A 23542-nucleotide genomic window follows, 5' to 3' on the forward strand; every position below is an offset into this window, starting at 1 on the left:
GAAAGCAGCTCGTTGCTGTCACCCCGAAGGAAATACCTCAGCTTAGGCTTCTAACACATTAGCTCTGGAGAAGGGCTGCTCTGTTGAAGAGCATGAGAACATGAACATGACTCCCCAGTTCAGTTATTCTGAACGGTCTGGTTATGCAGTCAGGAACTGTCATTCCGCTCCCACGTGCCACCGTTTCCAGTGTTTGCTTGGAGACTGGAGGGCCAGTCCGCCCCAGTGGTGGCTGCTACCAGCCCTTCCCTCTTCGTGTCTGCCCCTCGTTTGCAGGAGCCAAGGAAGAGATTCACGTACTCCCAGAAGTACCTCTCGGCCATGGTAGAGCCTCAGGACTCTGAGGAGGAGGAGAAGAAAGCCAAGAAGAGATCCCGCCAGGCCTGGCTCACAGCCAATGGATTCCAACTGACAGGTCTTCACAGAAGCCCGGAAAGCGACTGTTACCTGAGGCTGCCGCCTGTCGGCACTGTCCCAGAGCTGAAAGAGGTCTACGGAGCAGAGTGGGGGCTCAGGTGGAGTGTCTGCAGGGACCTCTCTCCTTACTTACTGTGTGTTCTCTGTGTAGGAGTGGAGGGAAAATGCCGGGTTTGCTACCATGCTGGATCGAGAGCAGTGGGGCTGGGACCGGCGCCACCAGGACTTCGACCTGTATAAGAAGCCCCCGCTTTTCCTGGAGCTGCCCCCTCCTCCAGCACCAAAGCATGCGACAGGTAACAGAGGCCTCTGCAAGGCGGAGCCTCCTGATGAGGGCAGTGGGGGTCTCTGCTGCTTGGTGTCTTGGCCTTTTCGTTTTCGCTAAAGCTAGGAAGTTGTGTCAGAATGGGGCTGGCATTAATGTGCTGGGCTGAGACTCAGGAGCCCTGGATTCTAGCTGGAGCTGCAGTGCTAACTTGCTGTGTAACGGGTGAGACCCTTCACTGCTCCTGGTCCCCGGCACCACAGCAGATGTTCTGAGAGAGTGCACAACGTGCAAGCGGGGCCAGGGCAGAGAGAGAGAATCCTCCAGCTGATGCCTCTCTCTGAGTGCGGAGTCTGACACAGGGCCCAAACCTGGGACCTGAGCCATAATCAAGAGCCCGGCCACTTACCCAACTGAGCCAGCCAGGGGTCCCCTCTGGGCCTGGCTTCTTAGCTATAAAACATGTAAGTGGGGATATCAGTCTAAGGGCTTTCTGGGCCTCAACAGGCAAGACGTCTAGATGCCTGGCCAGCAGCTGGGGCAGAGGCTATGGGCACCTCTGGGACCTTCTGACTCCCTTCCTGCTCCATGATGTTGCCATCGCCCTCTGTGTGAGAGAGGGAGGGAGTCTAGAAGCATGGGTCCCTTTAGCCTTCTGTTTATAAAGATGGGTCTCCATTTATAGGTTGACAGAGAACCCAAATTTGCCAGTTACCAGAAACTTCATTCAGGGACAAAGAATTTAGTGACAAGGTTTGCCAGAGAAACCATTCCCTGAAAGCCAGAGCAGATAAACAAATGGATTTCCTTCCTCCCCCAACCCCCGAGGTTGATAACAGCTCCATGAAGCAGGAGGAAACGCCGGCAAGCTGCTGAAATCTGTCCCCCTGCTCCATCTGGCCCTTGCTGCCTCCCTTCAGAATAGTCTCTGGGCTCTGGGGCTGCCTGAAGCTCTCCTGTTACCTGCTGGGGTGGCCCGGCCTACCAATGCCAGGCTTGCCTCCTCGGCCCGAGTGCTGCCGCTGGGCTCCCTGCAGGCCTTCCCAGCCCGTGCTCCCTGGGCACATCTGGCAGCCGGGGCCTCCCCTCCCCACCATGCTTAAAGAAAACTCAAAAATAGCAGGCGGGAAAGGAGATGTGAACAAGGGGTCTCAGGCTTTGAAACTCGGCTAGATGAAGAGAAAACCAGCTGCTGACAGGTGTGCCCATGCCACAGGACCTACAGCGAAGTCCCCTTTCCCAGGACGTGGGGGCTGGACAGCTGCTTCCCAAGTTTCCTTGGCAAAGGCACTCTGTGCAGCCTCCGGTCCCTGTACCGTACCAGATTCGTACTCTCCTTGCCAACAAAATACTTAAGAAGGTTAGCTCTGATGTCATAAGATTTGTCAGCTTTTACCTTTTGAAGATCAGTTATCCAGTCCCTGGCAAAGTGCTGGGGCCAGCCAAGGTGTCTGCGCACCAGACAGACTGTACTTAAAGGGAAAGGAAAGAGTCTGGCCTTCTCCCCCAACCTCAAGACAACATCTGTGGTGGGTTTTCTGGAGCCCCAAACGGCCCCGAATCTAGACAAATGCTCCAAGCTTGCCTGCGTGAGCACTCTGGGACCCACTGTATCTGGCAAGTAGTAGCAGAAAGGAGTCCAGGAAAATGCAAAGGCCTATTAGTATCACCTCACAATTCTGCGTTGTCCTGCGTTGTCTACTTTCAGGAGTAGAGGCCAAGCTCTGTACAGACTGTGCAGAGAAAGGCCCCAGGCAGGAAAGAGCATATGCTGTCATGTACCAGATCATGTAATTTGTACCCATCACCTAAGAAAGACCAGAGACGGGCTCAGTAATCCCCAGGACACTGTGGCCTGGCCTGGGCACCGGGTCCTCAGCAGTCAGGGCCCTCTTCCTGCGGGGTGAGGACAGAACGCACCGGAGGCCATCACCAGAGGAGGGCCTCAGGGTTCTGAGGAAAAACAGGATGAGTACAGCACAAAGGCTAGAAGGGTAAACACAAACCGTGCATTTTATATCTTTTGTTATTAAGTGCATCTGTTCCACATACACAGTTTATAGGCTGTTTCTTGGAGAATGCACAGTCTACAAGAAGAATGTGCAGCCTAGCAGAAGCGGCTCTCCATGCCTCAAACAGGTCCCTGCCAAACTCCTCCCACAGAGCCAGCGCCATAAGCCCGTTGCCACTATGATGTCTCCGAAACTAGCGGGAAGCCCCTCAAATCCCAAGTGTCACCAACTGCGTGTTCGCTCTCTCGCTCTGTCTCTTCAGAACCTGGAACCAGGTCAAGCAGCAATGCCCCCAGGGCAAAGCCTAAAGAGGTACCCTCAGGTCAGAAGGCCCCTCTGGTGTACATGGGGAAGAAAAAACCCCAGTGCTCCACCTGCCGGAGAAAGTTGTCCATCGATGGGCCATGGCTTGGGGGCAGCTGGGAACACTGTTGGTTTGCTTTAGGATGTCCTGTCCAGAGGGTGGGCACAAATGTAGGCCTGCTTCTCTAGGACCTGTTGGGACACCTTCTTAATCTGCTCATCTAGATTTTCTGGAGAATCTGGGAGGAAAAAAAAAAATAATAGGTTTGTGAGAACAAATATTGCTGCAGCTGCTCCTGCTTTAAAAAAAAAAAGAAAAGAAAAAGCCCACCCACTGTGAAGGAACCCTGAAGGTAACTCTCCACTTCCACAGCCCCAGGAAGTGATTCTGGCTGCGAGGAGGCTGAGGCTTTATCCTGGAAAACGAAGGGCTCATCGTGTTAACCCCTAAAAACTCTGGATCCTGTGGGACCAGGGCCTGGAGAAGGACCTTCTTGCCAGTCAAGCCTACAAAAGGAGCAACCCCGTCTCCCCGCCACAGCATGGAACAGACACGCCAGCACCCGGAGCCGGGAGCTGCACAGAATTATGTGCTCCTCTCCTCCCATCACTTCGCAACACGGCTGGGCTCTACAGCAGGGGGCACATGACACGGAGCCCTGAGGCCAAAACGACTGTAAAGTTCAGAAGAATCTGAGCCGGATGTTTTCAGACATGGCATAGTGACTACGGTACAAACAGCCCCAGGAGCCAAGCCCCTGCACAGACTAGAGCCAAAGCCTGGGCTATCTGCTAGGAGGGCAGCTGCCAGACTCGGGTCAGGCAGGCTGGGCCACGCCTATGGGCTCTGACAGTCTTCATCTGCAGGTACATGTTACTGTCTGGCAGGCCATCCTGCAGGTGAACCTGACCTTACTAGCCCTCACTCAAGGGAGAGGTTTGTGAGCAGCCAGCAGGCCCTGGGAGCCTGGCCATCAATAGTCACCTGTACTCAGCAACCACCCCCCACCAAGGCCACCCTACTTACACTTGTCCAGCTGGGACAGGGTGAAGAGATTCTGATAATAAGCTTCTGCACAGAAGATGTTGGCCAGCAGAACCTGTCAGAACCAAGGCTGAAGATGACGACCTAGGGCACCCCTCCCTGGTGTGAGAAACTCAGCCAAACTTAGCAGCTTGGCTGAGGTCAAAAGGCCTGGCGCAGAAATCAGTCTTAGGTTCTAATTCCATCCCTGACTCAACCAGCTCTGTCCCCAAAAGCAAATTATTCAACATTTGTGAGCCTCAGGTTCCTCTATGGCAGGAAGGCCATCATAATCCTAGTGCCCACAGGCTGTTGTGGGACAATTGCATGTCAAGACCCACAGGAGGCACTCAGTGACTGCATCCAGCCCCTGAGGGTAAGGAAGGCAGATGGGGTGAGGGCACAAACTCTGGGATCCCATTACTCACCTATCCCTCTTCCCTCAGGCAGAAAGACAAAAGCGAGTGGCCCTGTGTCCTGAATAGCACAGACCTTCTCATTGGAACGGACCACCAGTGCTGGCCATGGCCACAACTCAGCAAACCCGCTGGCCTCCTGGGCCCATACCTGGGCTGAGACCCTTAACTTGCCCAGTTCCTTGTCCCAACTGGGCCATGCCGCCCACTGACCCCCTCCCTCAACCACAGGCCTCATTAAAGTTCAGAGGATAAAGCTGGCACGAGAGGCTCACCTCGTGGTCGTGGTTGCGGATCCCCACTCGGATGGAGCGGCTGGCCCTCGACAGCACAGCCGTCATGCCGTACAGGTTGATGAGGATGTTGGCCACCCGCTTCAGGACCATCTGCTCCTCCACAATGGTCTGTGAACAGAGCCCGCGGGGAGACTGACAACCCAGGACCTCCCTCCCCGGGCACAGCTTCAGCCATCTCTAAGACTCACTTCATGCCTCCGTAAAGGAAGCTAACACTGCCTCTCCCTTTGGGTGGTGAGAGGCTGGCTCGCTGGCTGCCTGTTTTCCCTTCTGTCTAGATTTGGGCATGGGTCAAGCCAAGACCAGGTCCCAGAAACCTGGCTGAGGCCACAGGCTGTTGCTTACTGTGCTTCATGTCCCCCCCTCAGCAGCAACAGCCTCACCGAGCCTCACCTAGATCTGGGCCCAGAGGGGGCTGCCATCCCTACTCCAAGGAACCTCCCTTTACTGGGAAGGCACCACCCAAGTGGCCCCTGGGACAGGCAGTTCCACCCTACCCCTCCACGGTGACCAAGATCCTCTTCTAAGCATGGTCCCAAAGGTGGACACTTGGCAAAACACTCCATCTCCCTGACCCTAAAGTCAGAGGGCCAGCCATCCCCAGATGTGGCAGGGGCCGGGGTACCTTGCCAAAGCGGAGTAGCAATGTCTCTACAGTGCGGCCGAAGTAATACACGTTCTCCTCGAGCTTGTTGGCACTGTCCTAGTATGCCAGGGGAAAGACCACTTAGTGCTACCTCCCTGTGGTGCCCATCCCACCCGGCTGGGGCTCTGGGGCCCCGGCTGTTTTTAGGCTGGGCCATCCTCCCCAATGCCCTGGTCACAGCCCTCTAGAAGGGGATACCCACACAGGGGCAGGGAGGTAATGCCACTTGTCCCCACTCACTGCGACACTGGGGTGCACCGCTCCCAGCTTCCCTGTCAACCCCAGATCCACAGTTCGACCCAGAGAGTCTCGCAGCCTTCGGCCAACAGTCTCCATGACAGTGGTCACGTTGCCCCGTTTAAGCTCACTGCAGAAAGCCCATGGCCCCATGAACTCAGGCCCCACTACTGGTTCCCACTGCCCAGCAACAGCGTTCCTCTTAGCACCTGTTCCCTCTGACTGTCCAAGGCATTAAAGGGACCAACTCAGGACCTAGGTGCTATCTCACCTGGCCATGGGCCTGCTGGATGCCTGAGACCACTCCACCACCTCCGTCAGAGAACAGCTGGTCTCTGAGGTAGAGCCACACAGAGCGCTCTCCACAAGCAACAGTCATAGCCAGCCCCCTCCACCCCCACCCCCACCCCGGTGGTGCTCCAGGGTTAAGGAGTCTGCAAAATGCCCTGAACAGCCCATACCAGGTGCCAGCAGTGATTTCTAATTGCTCCAGCCCCATGATGAGGGTCAAGCAGAGCAAGAGAGTGCAAGAAGAAAAGTGGTCTTGTGGTTGGTAGCCCTGGAGCCCAGCACCTTTTGGAGGGACAGCTCTCATTCCCTAGGTTCTGAAAACAGAGCTCCCTGCAGCGTGGGTGATAGGAGCTGCCAGGGGAGGAGAGCAGTGAGGACTTCCTGAGGCAGCCAGCCCCTCCGATCACCTGCAGGTGAAGGCCAAGCTCTGGAGCCCGACTTTTAAGGCTCCTGTCTCTTTCCCTCCCTCCAGCCAGCCTGACTGAGCTGAGCACTGCACAAGTCCATGACGCCCATCCCAAGACAGGGTAGCACCCTGCCCTTGCTGCCCCAGGATGGACCTCTCATGGGCAGAGGGGACCTGAGGAGCGGCTGGCGGGGTTGGCACCTACTTGATTCTTGCAGTCAGGATGCGGCCGGCGTGCTGCAGGCCTGTCAGGGCAATGTACATCCGGAGAATCTCGTTGGTTCCCTGTGGCCGGAAGATAAGTCGTGTTGGCCCCACTGGGATGGCCCTGTCTGTCCTGTGCATAGAGCTGGCTAGGCCACCCCACTGCCCACTCAGCACTGCCACGGAAGCTGCCACTTTGGAAGCAGCGTGACCCTGGGAGCAGGGCTGTGACCAGAGGGTGACAGCAACACACTGGCAACCACCCCCTCGGAGACAAGCAGGGGCCTGGCCAGACAGCTGTGGCCTCCCTCGGGATCTACCACCTCTCTGACCAGTGACGCAGTCCTTCCTTTCTGTAAGCCTCCACTCTGGCTTCTTTACGATGGGAGAAACCACCTTCCCCAGGAGGGAGGGGTGCTAGTGCCCAGGTGCAGCGAATGCTGAGTGGGTGCCACTATATTCCTCAGGGAAGCCACTGGCTGTGGAGGACGAGAGCTGGCTGCTCCCCAGTGCCACGTAGCCATACCCAGAGAGCCACCTCTCCTACCTGCTGTCCCTGGACACACGGCTCACCACCTGGGATTATCCCCAAATCCCCCACCCCCGGTCAGGATCAAATTCAACCAGGCTGAGGGGAAGGGGCGCCTCCCATGGGAGAGAAGAAGAGCTTGGAGGCCTCCAGGCTAAGGTGGGACCTGTCCTGCATAGTCTCCAGCCCAGAGCATGTGTTTCACACAAAGGGCTCCATGGTCCTCAGAGCTTCTGTCCCCCTCAGGACCAAATTCAACAGGGCTGAGGGGAAAGGGACTCAGAAGCAACAGTCCCGGGGCAGCAGGGACACAACATGTCCCCCATGCCCTTGGGAAAGTGCCCCTTGTGCCCTCACATCACATCCTATCATGGTCACATCACATCCTGTCAGGCCTCTAAGAGGACCACAGGGCTGGGATGCCGGGGGCGGAGGGGGGATGGGCATGCCAGGAGTGAGAGCAGCCATGAGGCCTTACCCCAGTTGGGGAGCCAGGCCCCACCTGCAGGCAGTCTGAAGGTACCCTTCAGAAACCATCCTGGCTGCTCAGGCTCCAAGCCGTGCCTACGGGTCTGCCTCTTGTACTCCCTATGACCATCCTAACACTCCATCCATCTCACCACAGCCTCTGAAGTCAACTCCTCTTTTCTGCTGCAGGCACCTGGCCTCTGCAAAACGCACACCCCAACATCAGCCCTGGGGAATTTCCCAGAATGGCAAAGCATTCAAGTCATACCCTGCTCTGACGGCTTCCGGCGCCCGTACAGGAAGATCCAAATTCTTCTGCTTATCGGTCAGGGGCCTCCACAGCCTGGCTACTTGTCTCCCTTTCTCATCTACCCTCTGCCCCCACCCCATCAACTTTCCTACAACCTGCCCCAGCTCCCCCCTACCAGGACCAGCCACTGCTGCCACAAAAACTTGCTTGTTCTACCCAGTGCTGACAAGTAAGGCCCTATCTGGGCCTGGCACATTCCATTTCCCTGTCCTTGGCCCAAACTACCTTCCCCTGGGCCAGGCCGCAGTTGCTTCTGCCCCGAGGGCCACGCGCACTTGCTTCCCGAGACCCCAGCCCACTGTCGGGGGAGGTGCTGCTCAGGCCCTCACTGTGCAGGTATTCCCCAGTCAGGCCGTTTGGTTAGACCCCAAGCTCCTCAAAGGCTTCTCTGTGGCCCCAAACCCCTTTTCTTACCCCACCCAGGGTCTCCCCCCCTCACCCCACCACACTGAATTCCTCTTTAGGCCTGTGAGCCCACGGAGGGTGGCAGCGATTAGAGAGGGAGGTGTCCGGGCTGGGGAAGCCTGTGGAGAGGACGCTGCTGAGTTGCCTCAGTACCCGAAGGAGGAAAGCCAGACCCAGAGTGAGCCCTGGAGGCACAGCTGGGCCTCCTGTGAGACCTCTGCTTGTCCCACCACCGCCAACAGAAGCGCAGGCTCAGTAGGAAGGGCCCTCGCTTGGCCCCTCGGCCTACCCTCCACCCTGGGAGGTGAGGCGTAAGGAGGGACAGATAAGCGCACTTGGTGGGGGGATGAGAGGCTCACCTCAAAGATGAGCAGGATACGGCTGTCCCGCAGCAGGCGCTCATAGGGGTAGCCCCTCATGTAGCCCGAGCCCCCGAGGATCTGCAGGGCCTCGCTCACGCACTGCCAGGCGCCCTCTGAGCTGAACACCTGCCACGGGGCCAGGACACGGTTAGCATGGGGCTGGCAGTGCCGAGTGCCTTCCACAAGGGGGCTGCAGCCAGGGCAGGGTGGCCGGCCAGGGAGTGGGAGGCTCAGTGTGGGGAACCTGGCTCCAAGGTGAGACTAACCCAGGTAGCTGCCCTGTCACAGTCTCACGGGGTGGACTAGGGCAGGTCCTTTTCTTCCTGGTGACCTTCCACGGTGACCAGCCATGGCTCCCTATCCGCCTCCCCCTCCAGACTCTTCCTATATCTGAGGCTTCCTTGGGGTGGAGGAGCCCACTCCATACTTGCCACACGGAGGAAACTCCTGTCCTTTTTTAAAAAGATTTTATTTCTTTGACAGAGATCACAAGTAGGTGGTGAGGTAGGCAGAGAGAGAAGAGGAAGCAGGCTCCCTGCCGAGCAGAGAGCCTGATGTGGGGCTGGATCCCAAGACCCCGGGATCATGACCTGAGCCAAAAGCAGAGGCTTTAACCCACTGAGCCACCCAGGTGCCCCAACTCCTGTCCTTTTAAAACCTATCTCAGACTCCCTCTCCAGGAGGCCTGACCCTGCCCACCCAGCCCCATTCACCCACAGCTCGCTCCTCTGTGCATGAGCTGCTTGGCCCCACACCTGGCTGCGGGAGACACACAAAAGGGGAAGGCCATCCATCCACAGTAAAAGTCCTTCCCACAAAAGCTCGGCTGCTGCTGCGTACTGGTGGGAAATTATAACACATGGCCTGTATTTTCTCCATCTGTTATCAACTGGTTGACAACTTGGCACAAACTGTGCTGGGGAGACACTGTCCTGTCCTATAAACGCACTCAACTGGGCACTGTTCTTTGCTGTTTCTCCCGTGCCATGCTGGCCTCCCCAGATGCGTCCTAGGGCCATGCCTGGCATACGGTGGGGACGTCATAAATACTGGATCAATGAAAAACTGACCTATAAGTGAACGAGAGAGGAAGGTGGCAGGGGACACGGGGTCCAAAAGGCCACAGCTAAAGAGCCGTTCTGGGTCTCTCAGGCTGGGCAGGGATTACCTTCACCATTGCAGCCTCGATGGAGCAGTCGGGAAACCCCGGTTGGTCCAGCATCCCCGCAGTGAGGTAGGCCATGCTTTCCATTACATAAGCCTTCTGAGCCATCAGGGCAAACTTCTCCTGGGGTGTTCAGGAAAAAACACAATCAGGAAACAATCTGCATGTGGTGAGACCCAGATGTGCCAGCCAGCAGAGAAGGTAATGAAGTCCGGAGTCTCAATGCCCACGAGCACCAAGCCCAGCCTTCCCAGCAGGGAGCCACATTAAATAAAGCCTTATCTTGTCTTTTTCTGAATCACAGTGGGAGTCACCAGCACAGGCCACAGAAGCACACCTTCTGTGCCCACACGTGTCAACACATGCGGCGCCCCCCATAGCCTTCGGTACCTGAATCAGTCCAAATTCACTGAGGTTCTTGTTGAACTGTTTCCTTGTGCAGGCATATGCAGCAGTCATTTCTGAAGAAGAGCAGAGTCATTAAAAGAACCATTTTCTCACTATCCTGAAATGCTTTCCCAAGGCTATCCTCACTGCCCTGCAAACGCTCAGGCAAAAACTAGGAGAAACAGGTCTGCTGAGACCAGATACCCTGCGAGACGGCACTGCCCCTTCCTAGCGCGTCTTGTTAGAGGCAAGGCCGCTCCCGCTCAGGGGGGCCTACGGCAGCAAACAGGAACAGAAGGACAGAGTCTAGCGTCAGACAGGCCTGAATCTGGCGCTTTTTCTTATCAGGTGGTAGGCCAAGCAGCTACCATCCCCGACCACCACCACCAACCTCACAGCATTGAAGCCGAAGCTGCCAGAGCTGCAGTATGAGTGAGACACCGAGCGCGGAGGCCCCGGCAGGAGGAGCAGGCTCACGCCTGTCACGGCCGTCCATTACCAGAACAGGAGGGCAGCCTGTCATGTGTAAAGCACCCGAGAGAATATGGCCGCTGGCAAATGCCAGCCCCCCACCCCCTGCAGTCAGTCTCCTCAAGAGCCATCCTTCGGGGGCAGGCCAACCGTGAGAGCCCCCTGGAAGCTCTTGCACCGAGGCATTTTCCTGACGGGGAAGCAGAGGCCCAGGGCACTTCAGGGCATTGAGGGCAGCTCAGCACAGTGAGCCGAGCCCTGAGTTTGGAGTCTGACAGGATCAGCTTTGGGGCACAGATGAGTAGCCTTGGGCAAATCACTTTCCCTTGCTGAACCTCAGGCTCCTCATCCATGAAATGGAACTAAGAGATGAAAATAAAGCCTCCCTGTCCCCACCTGGCCTCTGAGGAACTTCACAAACACGACCAGGACATGAACCACTCCCCCCCACCCCCAAAAGTCAGGGTCCCGTGCCTCTCCCTGCAGTCGCTTTCACAAAGCTAAGATGGTAATGACATCTGTACCCAACGAAAACCCTACAGGGCTGTTCTAAGTTCACAGAAAAAAAAAAAAAAAAAAGTCTAGGCTTCAGATATGCTAACAAAAAACATACAGGGAAGATCCTGAGGCTGAGACCACTAAGTCTCCCCCTGAATCAGCACTGAGGGCTTGCTCACCCCCGGATGTCTGTGAAGCAGCTCTGCTCCTAGTGGTCAGAGCAGCAATCCCTCTTGACCTCTGACAGACCACCCGCTCCCCCGATCCTCTGTGAGTAAAACAGAGGACTGTGAAGAAGGAACATGAACCACTTGGGGGCAGACTGACCACATTTTTTGGTCTAAACCAAAGTCCGAATCTTAAACTGCAGCTGGGCTGTCTGTCCGTCCGAAGGCCCGGCCCAGCAGCGACCTATGTGAGGACACAGTAGAGCGTCCAGGCTGGAGTGGGGCCTGCAGGGGTAAGACTGGGGCACAAAAGGTTCCTGTCCCTGACTTACCTACCGATCAATTTCTTGAGCATCCCGGCCACAGTGCTGCCCATGCTGAACCGCCCACTGTTGAGGATGTTCATGGCCACCTGTAGGGAGAGAGGGGGCAGCTCACTGTGACTGCACTCCCTAAGTGTCCTGCTCACCCCTGCTGTGCTGGGAAAAGCCTAAAGGTCCGGGAGGACCACAGGTGACAGACCACAGCACTGCTTGTCTGTTTTACCAGATGGTTTCTTGAGGACAAAAAGCCAGTCTCTAGAGAATTCTGTGCCAGCATCTGGGAAAGTCAATCGTCCTGCCAGTCAGTCCCCACCAGGCTGGGTGTGGGGCCAACACGTCACAAGGTAACTCAGTCACAAACATCCTTGGAGTCACCCTCTGATAAAGGAACTGGGCAGCGTTATTCCAATAGAACAGGTCAATTCTTAAGTCCTCAGAAAAGGGGCAGAAACTAAGACCGGCTGAGTACACCCTACAAGCTACCTAGACTTTGCCACCAGCATGAACCTCCTGAAGGACAGCAGTGACCCGCCAAGCCCCAACCACACCTGTGATGCCCAACTAGGAGGCCTCAAAGACAAGTGGGGCTGAGGGCAGAAAGGACTCTGCCTTTTCCTAAAAGCTCAACTCCAAGTGTATATTACTGCTTCTAACTGAATGCTTATGTGTGACTTGGATGGATAAACCATGAGACTGATTCCGAATTTATGATCGGTTGTTAACCTCAACAGGAGACTCTCAAAGCAGACACTGTGAGGTTGGAAACAGCTGCTCCAGCGACTGGGAGGGGCGAGTGCAGATTCTACCTGCTGAGTCCGAGGGGACTGGGGCATGCAGGAATGGGGAACAAGGCCCAGCCCTGGGTGCTGGATGGGAGAGTAGGCATGGTTACGTCCCACCACAGTGTGACACCCAGATGCTGCTCTGCCTCCTCTGGGGGCCATGCCTCAACCTCAGACTGCCCGTGTCTCCAGCCGCAGGTGTGCACTGGTCTTGGGACCTGCCAGGAGCAAGTGAATTCTCCCACCTCATCCCCTCTGCCCACATGGGCTTGCAAAAGCTGGCTCATGGTTTTATGAAAGAAATCCATTTCACAGCCCCTTCAAGAATTTCTTACCCTCATTTAAAAAAAAAAAAAAGAAAAAAATTTTGAAAGAAAGAAGGATTTGAGACTAGATCTCATTTCCCAGAGGATCAAACAGATCTCACCCTTTTTTAAGAGGGGCTCCTGAGCTCAACTACCAATCCTCCTCCTTAACCATGGGGCCTCCCCTCCCCCACGGGCACCTGCCCACTTTACCAGCTTCTCTCTCACGGACGTCTCCTAGCATTTCTACAACAGCATTCTACACCTCACTTTGCCAAAAGTGAGACACAATCCCCACTTCCAACAGCCCCTGCCCAGCAGTTCACCGACAGCCTCCACACCTCCACGGTCTGACTACCGATGAAACCTCTGACTACCCAGAGGAGGCAGCTCTTCCTTTTCTCCCACCACTTCAGCCAGGCGATCTTCACCTGGCCTCTGATCAGTCTCCGGAATCACTCACTTTTTAGCATTTAGGCCAATGGGCAAGCAATCCTACTCATAACAAAGAAAGAGCTTTGGAAATCTATTTTCTTTTGCATATTAAACAATTGTTTTGAACACGTGCGTGAGTCAGGGGCTCGCACGAAAGCCGCCGTAGCGCAATGAAGGTGAAGGCCGGCGCTGCTCGCCTGCCGAGGTGGGATCCCGAGGCCTCTCCAGTCCGCCGAGAGCGCACCACCGGCCCTTCTCGCCCGCCACGCCGGGGAGGTGGAGCATGAGCGCACGTCTTAGAACTCGAAAGATGGTGAACTCTGCCTGGGCAAGGCAAAGCCAGAGGAAACTCTGGTGGAGGTCCATAGTGGTCCTGACGTGTAAGTTGGTCGTCCGACCTGGGCATAGGGGCGAAAGACTAATCGAACCATCTACTAGCTGGTTCCCTCTGAAGTTTCCCTTAGGCAAGCTGACGTTCTTGCACGCAAACCCACACAGTTTTATCTGGTAAAGCAAATGATTAGAGGTCTTGGGGCCAAAACGATCTCAACCTATTCTCAAACTTTAAATGGGTAAGAAGCCCGGCTCGCTGGCATGGAGCCGGGTGTGGAATGTGAGTGCCTAGTGGGCCACTTTTGGTAAGCAAAACTGGCGCTGCAGGATGAAGGTTAAGGCGCCCGATGCCGACGTTCATCAGACCCCAGAAAACGTGTTGGTTGATACAGACAGCAATACGGTGGCCATGGAAGTCGGAATCTGCTAAGGAGTATGTAACAACTCACCTGCCGAATCAACTAGCCCTGAAAATGGATGGCGCTGGAGCGTCGGGCCCATACCCAGCTGTCGCTGGCAGACGGTGACGCTCGTGAGAGGGACGGGAGCGGGTGGGGGTGGGGAGGGGGGCGGTGGTAGAAAAATTAAAAAAAAAAATTGTTTTGGGGTGCCTGGGTGGCTCAGTGGGTTAAAGCCTCTGCCTTCGACTCAGGTTGTGATCTCAGAGTCCTGGGATCGAGCCCCACATCGGGCTCTCTGATCAGCAGAGAGCCTGCTTACCCTTCTCTCTCTCTCTGCCTGCCTCTCTGCCTACTTTTGATCTCTATATGTCAAATAAATAAATAAAATCTTTAATTAAAAAAATTGTTTTTACATCTAACACAATGGGGGGAAGTTTCAATGCCTAACCTGTGGGACACCTAACATGTGGGAAGGACTAGGGCAAGGGGCATCCCACATAGGAGCCAGCCCGACTCCCCACACGTGAGCTGGCAGTGGGAGCCGACCACAAAAAATGTTTGTGCCCTCTGACCTGGAGAGCCTACTGCCTGGCGTTTAAACTGTGGAAACAATCAGACAAGTGTACACAGATACACGCAAAGAGATATACCACACGATACAGTTCTGAGTAGCAAGGAGGAGAAACCGGTATTAAATGCCTGACCCTGGGAACCTGAGGACACCCCTGGGGCCATCACCATCTAAAGAAATACTCTGCAGTATACATTTACTAGCATGAAAAGAGTACTAGAATTTCTTGACGAGTGAAAAAATACAGGCTATATAACACAAATAGTATTACCAAATGTGGAAGAGATGTACGCCCTTTAACAAGGTCTGGAAAGGGACACCTGGGTGGCTCAGTCCATTAAGCATCCGACTCTAGATCTCAGCTCAGGTCATGATCTCTGGGTTGTGGGTTCAAGCCCCATGTGGGGCTGCACGCTGGAATGGAATCTACTTCAACTAAATTAATTAATTAAAAGGTCTAGAAAGATAAGCACCAAAATTAAACCATGAATAGCAACTCTCTCGGGATCGTGCTTCAAGTAATTTCATTTTTCCCATCTATATTCTCTCATCTGTATATAACATCTGGATTACACAAATAATAAACATGCCACTGTGCAAGCACTGCTCCCTATTTGTCCTTTTGTCCTTTCACCTCTCAAGTCCTTTGGTCCACATTCATTAAGCAGCCTCCAGCCAGGAGCTCTGGCTGAACACATTTATCAGATTCTTATAATACCCAGGAAGGGAGAAAGGTACTGCTGTATTCCCCGCTTCACAGGCAGGGTGGGTGGGGCTCCCCAGAGTGCAGATACTTGCCCAAGTCACCTGTAAATTAGGACTGGGCACCAGTAAAGACAGCCAGCCAGCTTAAAAATGGGCAAAGGAGGGGGCACCTGGGTGGCTCAGTCAGTGGGAGTGTGTGACTCCTGATTTCGGGGTCATGAGTTCAACCCCACGTTGGGGGTAGAGATTACTAAAAAATAATAATAAAACATAAGCTTCAAAAAAAATAGGTGAAGTATATGAAAATACATTTCTCTAAAGAAGATGTATAAATAGCCTATAAGCACCCAAAAAGATGCTCAATCTGATCACTCATTAGGAAAAACTAAGTCAAACCCCAATGAGATACCACTGCACACCCTCTGGGACGGCTGTCATTTTAAAAATGTCCAGCAGCGCCTGGGTGGCTCAGTGGGTTAAAGTCTCTGCCTTCGGCTCAGGTCATGATCCCGGAGTCCTGGGATGGAGCCCCGCATCCGGCTTTCGGCTCAGCAGGGAGCCTGCTTCCCGCCACCCCCCCACCCCCGCCTGCCTCTCTGCCCACTTGTGATCTCTCTCTCTCTGTCAAATAAATAAATAAAATCTTAAGAAAAAAAAACAATTAAAATAAAATAAAATAAAAATGTCCAGTAACAAGTACTGGTGAGGGTGTGGAGAAACTGGACCCTCCTATGCTCCTGCTGGCCACGTAATGTAGTGCAGCCACTACAGAAAACAGCCTGGCAGTCCTCAAAAAAACATATAGCCACTGTATGACCCAGCAACGCTCCTTCTAGGTATGTTTCACCCAAAGGAACTGAAAACATGTGTTCACGTGAAGACTTGTGTATGAATGTTCATGGCAGCATTATTGATAATAGTCCCAATGTGGAAACGGTCCAATGCCCAAGAGCTTATGAACGGACAAACATGGTGTGTCCCTGCAATGGAATGTTATTCAGCTACAGAAAGGAATGACAAGAGCTACAACATGGAAAAAGCTCAAAAACATTACACTAAGTGAAAAAAGCCAGACACAAAAGGTCGCATGTGGATTCCATTTACACGAAATGTTAAAAATCGGTAAATCCACAGAAACCGAAAGTAAAAACAGCAATAGCCAAAGACTGGGAAAGGGGAAATGAGAAGATAGGGCATTTCTTTCTGGGGTGATGAAAATGTTGCAGAATTAGACCATGGTGACGGTTGTACAACAAAATGATTGAACAACACCCACGTGTACATTTAAAAATTATTAAGTTTTAGGGCACCTGGGTGGCTCAGTGGGTTAAGCCTCTGCCTTCGGCTCAGGTCATGATCCCAGGGTCCTGGGATCAAGCCCCACATCGAGATGTTTGCTCAGCAGGGAGCCTGCTTCCCCCTCTCTCTCTGCCTGCCTCTCTGCCTACTTTTGATCTCTGTCTGTCAAATAAATAAATAAAATCTTTAAAAAAATTATTAAGTTCATGTGATGTGAGTTTTAAGTTAATTAAAAAATAACAAATCTGACTCCAAGGAAAAATTCGGGCAGGGCGTCAGGACTTCAGGGCTTCAGGGTTGTGCACTCAGAAAGCCTGAGCTTTGTCAGTGCCCACTGGCCTGCTTTCTTCACATGCAGGAGACAGGAATCCTTCCCCCACTCAGGCAAATGAAGCCTCGCAGAACCACATACTCCCTCTTCTGAGGGCCACCTTCTCTATTCTGCAGATTTCCCATCAGAGAACTACACAGTCACCTGGCAAGCACACACTGGCCTGCTACAAGCAGGGATGGGACAGGGGGCTGGGGGCCAACAAGCCACACCATGAATCCGCACGACCCTCACCGGGGCTGCTCTCATGACGCACCTTAAACCCGCCTCCGACTTCTCCAAGGACATTTTCGATGGGCACCTTGGTGTTTTCAAAATGCACCTCACAAGCTGAAAAAGATGAAATTGAAGGCCTTACCTGATGAACGCAGAGCACTCGCACTGGACCCATAGGCATGAAATATAATTCATTCATTCCTTCACTCATTCATTCTCCAGCTACTGAAAGAACAGTAAAGAAAGATAAGGTTCCTGTCCATGTCCCTGCTTCGCTAGGGACATGACAACACTGTAAGTACTATAGCTGAAATAAATAGCAGTGACAGAATCAGAAGCTGGAGAGGAAGTAAATGACAACATTTTTGTTAAGGGCCTCCATCAGGCTTTTCTAAGGTGACACTCAGCAGAAGTTTGAAGGAGGAGCACGAACCAGAGGCAGAACATGAAAGTGGATGGCGCAGCCCTTCAAAGGTGCCTGGACTCAATGGGAGCAATGGAAGCACGGGTCCCACTTAACTCCGATGCACTTGCAGCCTGCACTGTGGCTTGTGGAAGCGGACGGCCTTTCCGTCTTGCCCTGCCAGCTGTTGCCAGGGGCACGGAGCCCACCCAGCAAGAGCCCCCGCCTTCCCTGTGCAGGCGTGGTCCGGCTTGGCCCACCAGGGGCTCCTGTGATCTGCCATGAGAACAAGCCCCAGCAGGGTACCCACGCATTAGATCGGGACCCCTCCCACCGCCCCGGGGCAGGCTGCCCAGCACCCGCGGGCTGCGAGAGACAAAGGCTCACTGGCAGCTAGTGCTGGGGTGGCTTCTCAGACAGGGGGACGGGGACAGAGCCCAAAGTGAGAAAGCACCTGGTGAGGAGGCAGGCAGAGAGGGGAAAGCGTGGCAGTTGTGAGGACAGACGTGGGAGGAACAGGGGCTTCTGCACCATGTTTTCACACTGTCACACGCACACTGCAGCGCCCAGCAACTTAACACCAGAAAGAGAGGGAGACTTGGGACAAAGAAAGTCACGGCTCAAGAGGAGCCAAACAGCAAGCAACCAGGTCTGCTGACTTTATTCTACTATTCCAACTATTTACAACTATTCCAATGGCTTGGTTGTGAAATACAATGAAATCATCTCTGGCTGCTGGTCCTATTTATAACATACAGGCTATGTGGCCAGGCCCTTGTCCCAGCGACTAACTCCTTCAAGGGCTGCTGAGGGTGGGAAGGACACTGCCTCCTGCTCTGACCTCACCCTGGGCCACCTGATCCACTCCTGTGGGGCCACTGCATGATTCCAGGGGCATCAGCCACCCCGACTTCAGTGTGGACGCCGGCCCAGCAGTGGTGCAGGCTGCCACCTTGCTCTCTCCCTCACCTGGATCAACTCTGACCACCTTTTCCCCACCGGCACCTCAAGCTCTGTATCTTGGGCCTCTGAGCATGCTCCTTCCTCTGCTGGAAGGTTCTGGATAAGTCTCAATAGGCAGCACGAGTGTGGTGGTAGGTAACACCTGCTTCCATGTACACAAAGCATTATACAGATGTCATAACACTCCCTTCCCAGTCACCTCACCACATGCGTTCTGTTATCATCCTTTTCCGTTAGGGCAGGACACGGAAGCACAGGAAAGCAAATGAGCTGGTGTGAGGTCACGGAATCTCTAGGCAGCAGAGCCAGGCCAGAGCTCCGGGCCCTCGGACCCTGCTGAACCAGGCTGCAGGGCAAATACTGCCACCCAGAACCCAGGATCCCCAAAGAAGAGGTGGCAGACAGAAGCGGGTCTGGAGGAGCCACCTGCAGTCCCCTGCGGCACAGATATCCCATGATCCAAACTAGGAGCCCCAGGAGGCAGTCTCATGAGGACTCCCTGGCAGTGCTGGTTGGGTTGGGAGCCACGTACAGGACACTAGCCTCATGGCGAACAAGTGCTGCCCGGGGGATGCAGGCAGGCCCAGGTGGGTACAAGGGAGGGCGACAGGGAGGAGCTTCCAGGCAGGAAAGATGGGGTGTCCTACAGTAGAATGTTTACCTAGGATACCCCTCTGCCTCCTTAGTGTCCATTACAGCTTCCCTCACAGGACGAAGTGCTCCCAGGGAGATCACCAGAGCCCCCACACACAGAGGGGCAAGCGCAACATGTATTAAAAGAATCAATTAGCTTCAGGGAGCTCCTTGGCACTACCATGGAGTCACTGTGGCATTCCTAATGGGATTTTGCTGATATGCTTATGTGGAACCAAAACTATTTATATCTCATTTTATCTTAAATTTGGATGGGGCCACACCGCACGCACGCATGCACGCATGCTACTTACTGTTGGAGCCACGTATGCCTAGCTTATCCTCAGGTTTCCCGTGAGTGACTCCACCAAAGTCTCTCTCTACTATGAAGGCTGTGATTTTGTCTTTTACTGAGCTGTCAGAATCAACAACCTCCGTCTTTGCAAACACAGTAAAAATATTGGCAAGTCCTCCATTGGTGATCCAGACCTGAGGGAAGAAAGGAAAAGGGCTTTGGAGAAAAACCAAACAGTTAGGCACCACCTCTCAGCTCTACCCTTTGCCACAGATACCCTTTGTCAAACTTCAGGCCAGAAACATAAAGCTCCCGGCCCTGGGAAGTCAAGCCTGTGTGGACAAAGGGGTTCACCCCAGTCTCCCCGGATTTCCCCAAGAGGCACAGGTGGCCATGTACGTATGCCTGCACACAAAAGGGAAGCCAGTGATACTGAGACGGCTCAGGCTCTAGAACCAAGCAGCTGGGGTTCCTCAAGAAAGCAGAGCAGGCAGGGAGGAGGAGAGGGGAAGAAAAAAGGGCAGTGGTGGTGGGGGAGAGATAAAGAGACTTCTCAACAAACTGAACGTACAGAACTTATCTGGATCTCATTCAAGCAAATGGTTGGAAAACAAAAAAGTAAGAGATAACCAGGGAAAGTGGAATGCTGATTAGACAAAGAAAGGATCAATAACTCAATGTGAGAATGGTGGTTTTGACTTTGGGGTTTAAACAGTTTCATCTTGTGGAGACCCGTACACAAAGTCTCAGGGATGCGACTGCAGGTGCGGCCGGGCTGACGGAGGAAACAGGCGGGCTCTGGGCTAGGAGCTGCTGATGCCAGGGCCGGCTGACAGGAAGCTCGTTATACTAAACTCCTGCATGGGTTTGAAATATGGTTGCTTCACCTCCCTGAGCCACAGTTTCTTCCTCCAGAAAGAGAGAGCTGCACGCAACCAAGAGCGGCCAGTCAAGACACGGTGTGCACGAGGCCGTCAGCACGTGGTGATGGCCGGGCGAGACCCCGAGCAGGCGGCGGAGTGCTACCTTGGAGCCATTGAGGATGTAGTGCTTCTTGTCCTCACTCAGCGTGGCCCTGGACTTGATGGAGGCCGCGTCGCTCCCACTGTAGGAACAGAAACACACTGGTGAGGCGCATGATGCTGGGCACGAGGAGCGGTTCTGGGGGCCGGCAAATGGAGGGTCTGGTTACTTTAACACGGGCACTGGGAAACTCTTAATAAAGGGCTGGATGATAAATGTTTCCAGCTCTGCAGGCTACAGGGTGTCTGTTCCACCGGCTCGTCTCTGCCACTGCGACGGGAGGGTGCGCTCCAGCAAAACCTCACTTACAGAGACAGGCGGCAGGCTGGACTTGGCCACCCTGCTTCTTCACACAAAAGAGCGGTGGTGCAAACGACCTGGCCTTCGGCTGGAATGTGGGCATGTGTGCGCAGAACAGGCTCATCTGTGCTCCCATGAGGAGGAGGGCAGGGCACCCCCGGTTCCCAAGTGAGGGGAAGTGGGATGGAGTGCGGTCCAAGTAATGGACTCGGCAGTGGAAGTCCTGAGTCTTCAGTGGCCTCTGTGACCCTGGGCTGATGACACCACCTCACTGAACCTCAGTTCCTAACCTGTTCAGTGGGGATAGTACTGCTTGCCCGACACACCTGGAAAGCTGCTTAGAAGGATGAAAGCCCTATCCTACGTGAGGTGTGCTGCAGCCCACGAACAATGATCTGCCGGGTATACTATCTCATTTGTAAGTCTCACTGGGACAGACAAGTAAGGTAAACATAAGAGAACTGCAAGAAAAGTTGCTGAGTTGATGATCTGGAAGATTCAGGGATGGAGGAGAGAAAAGCCACCACCAATTCACCAGAACCCACAGTCCTCATCCCAGGGCACCCTGAAGATGCACCAGGAGGCTGCCATGCGGCACCTCCTGCCAGGGGCACACCTGCTTGGCTCCGTCAGACAGAAGGCGGCGATATGCTCCCCCGATGCCAGTCTGGGCAGGTACTTGGCCTTCTGCTCCTTGTTGCCGGCCAAGATGATCCCCTAAACCAACCACACACAAGGCTGCTATCAGCTGTGGGGAAGAAAGGACGTGTGCCACATGCTTGCAGAACACGGACCTTTCTGGAGAAAACAACTCCTGCAAAAGGAAATACCCTGAGCCCAGAGCCAGCAGCCCCAAGGTGGGGAAGGGGAGGCTGCTGACGAGCCACCCACAAGTCCACCCTCTGGCGGGGCCTGGGTCTGGAGCACCAGCATGGCTTTGGGCCGGACTCCAGGACTGCAGTTCAGGCTGGGTGGCCTCGGGCCAGAGATGTCCCTCCTCTTAGCCTCCATCCTCTCAACTCCACAATGGGGGTAATGCTACCCACTGGAGGGGTGTTTGGATGATAACGTGTGAAGACACAGGCATGCCAAGGCCACGCCTGGCAGCAAGAAGGTGTGCGGGCAGTGTCAGAACCGTCCCACCCCTTCTCAGTCAGTAGCATGAGGAGAAGTGTGCTCTTTCCACTGGATGATTGCTCGGAGCACAAGTGCTGTCAGGGCTGGGGCAGGGGGCAAGCACACCGTTCACTTGGCTCCTTTCACTTTCTACAGGGAGCAGAGACAGTCTGAGTAGTGGGCTGGTCACGGAAAGCTGTGTGACCATGGCCCTGCCCTAAAATGCTTGAAGCCCAGGATAAGGAAGACACGTGCACAAACAGCAGGGAGGACACGCTCTGGCCCCTCATGAGTTCCAAGCTCAGCAGGAGAGATTTGTGTCCAGCGGTGAGGTGAAGACAGGCTCCTCGGACACAGTGGCATCTGGTGCGGGCCTCAAAGGATGGGTCAAGGGTGATGGAGAAGGGAGAAGGATTCCAAGGGAAGGGACAGTGTGATCAAAGCAACTTTGATCTTGTGTGGGGACCCAGCGCCATCCAGTGTGGCTGCAGAGAGGAAGATCACAGGGAGTGCTGCAGGGCGCGCGTTCCCCACCCCCCCCCCCCCCCCCCGCCCAAGAACGAGACAGCAAGCCCAAGTCACTTCCTGGTCAAAGTGAGCAAGCCTCCTGCCTCCATACCCCCAACGTAACTCCAGACCTTCACAAAGCATCAGAAGGAAACCCTAGACACTTGACCTTGAGGCCAATAGCCTGGTGTGCCGCCAGGGTCACAGCGATTGATGCATCCAGGCCGATGATTTCTCCTAGACGTGCGTACATAGTGTTGGAGAGGCCCAGGCCACCTGGAGAAGAAACAGACTAGTTTTATTTGTGGCCCAGACCCAAATTCCTCCCATTAAAGGCAAAGGGCTTGACTGTTCTTTTTGCTTATAAAGACCATGTCACCATTTTAAGAAATCACAGTAAGGTCCAAAGAAAATAAAAATTACCCATAAACTTAACAGAGCATTTCTGAGTACATCCTTTCAGACTTTTTTCTAGCATATAAAGCATATGTAGGTATGTATGTTTTTAGCATAAAAATGTAACATTCAACACAAAGAGCATACCTTCACACGCATTAAATCTTTTAAAATGTTTTGAGTGTCTTCTGTCCCAGATACAGATCTTTATAAACCTGGCAGCTGTCCTGCAGCCCTTTCCCTGTATCCGGTGGGTTGGAGGACAGGTTTTCTCTGCCTCCGCACTCTGACACTCTGGGATGGATTGCACCTTGCTGTGGGGAGCACTACAGGACTTTTGGCAGCATGGTCAGCCTCTGCTCGCGAAGTGCCAGTAGTTCCCTTTTTCCCAGGGTTTGACGGCCAAGAATGTCTCTAGACGTTGCCAAACGTTCCCTGGGGAGGTTAAGTCAACCTGGGTAGAAATCACTCTTCTACGAAGACGACAAAGATTTAAAAAAACAAACACTCCACTGAGCTGATGTATTTTGCTTTTCATCTTCAACTTCTAGAGGCAGCTGGGTGGCCTCTGTGCGTTTTAAAAATGACAGATGGGGGCCCAGGGTCATGTGGCCAACAGGAGCAGAGCTGGGCCCTGAATTTGGGTTGGGGTGCTAGCCCTGGAGCCACTGCACAGCCCGCCTCCAGAGGGTGCCCCTCATACATAAAGGGAAGGGTGGCCCTGCCTGACGTGTAGTCCCCCAGGCTCCACACCCATGGAAGGCCAGGGCTCCACAGTATTCCATCCCCACCCATGCCGTTACACAGAAGTGTGACACAAAACACTTTTGGACTTACTCATTTCATATCCTGACAGGACACAGTACTGTTTAAAAAAACACCAAAACCTTCTGGTGCCCTTTTTTTTTTTTTTAGATTTTATTTAT

At 54.0% G+C, this 23542-nt stretch overlaps 2 protein-coding genes across 2 annotated transcripts in view; one reads left to right on the plus strand and one right to left on the minus strand.

Annotated features, from left to right (window-relative positions):
- Positions 1-851, plus strand: part of CFAP92 (cilia and flagella associated protein 92 (putative)) — a gene marked incomplete at both ends in the record, with an annotated part of 65730 nt that extends 64879 nt beyond the window's left edge. The window contains 3 exons of the mRNA XM_080811197.1: positions 277-489; positions 569-713; positions 805-851. Coding sequence (XP_080667323.1) covers positions 277-489; positions 569-713; positions 805-851 — 405 coding nt within the window. The remainder of the gene's footprint in view (positions 1-276; positions 490-568; positions 714-804) is intronic.
- A 1825-nt stretch (positions 852-2676) lies between these two features.
- The window catches only part of ACAD9 (acyl-CoA dehydrogenase family member 9), a 37291-nt gene continuing 16425 nt past the window's right edge, over positions 2677-23542 (minus strand). Inside the window, exons 4-18 of the mRNA XM_080809609.1 lie at positions 22390-22496; positions 21214-21314; positions 20301-20379; positions 19294-19468; positions 17021-17094; positions 11616-11691; positions 10147-10217; positions 9760-9879; positions 8589-8717; positions 6519-6598; positions 5620-5746; positions 5359-5436; positions 4713-4841; positions 4025-4097; positions 2677-3236 (exon numbers count right to left, since the gene is read on the minus strand). Of these exons, the coding sequence (XP_080665735.1) occupies positions 3136-3236; positions 4025-4097; positions 4713-4841; positions 5359-5436; positions 5620-5746; positions 6519-6598; positions 8589-8717; positions 9760-9879; positions 10147-10217; positions 11616-11691; positions 17021-17094; positions 19294-19468; positions 20301-20379; positions 21214-21314; positions 22390-22496 (1520 nt within the window). The 3' untranslated portion in view covers positions 2677-3135. The remainder of the gene's footprint in view (positions 3237-4024; positions 4098-4712; positions 4842-5358; positions 5437-5619; positions 5747-6518; positions 6599-8588; positions 8718-9759; positions 9880-10146; positions 10218-11615; positions 11692-17020; positions 17095-19293; positions 19469-20300; positions 20380-21213; positions 21315-22389; positions 22497-23542) is intronic.

Source organism: Martes martes (assembly GCF_963455335.1).
Source record: "Martes martes genome assembly, chromosome: 1".
Classification (NCBI taxonomy): Eukaryota; Metazoa; Chordata; class Mammalia; order Carnivora; family Mustelidae; genus Martes; species Martes martes.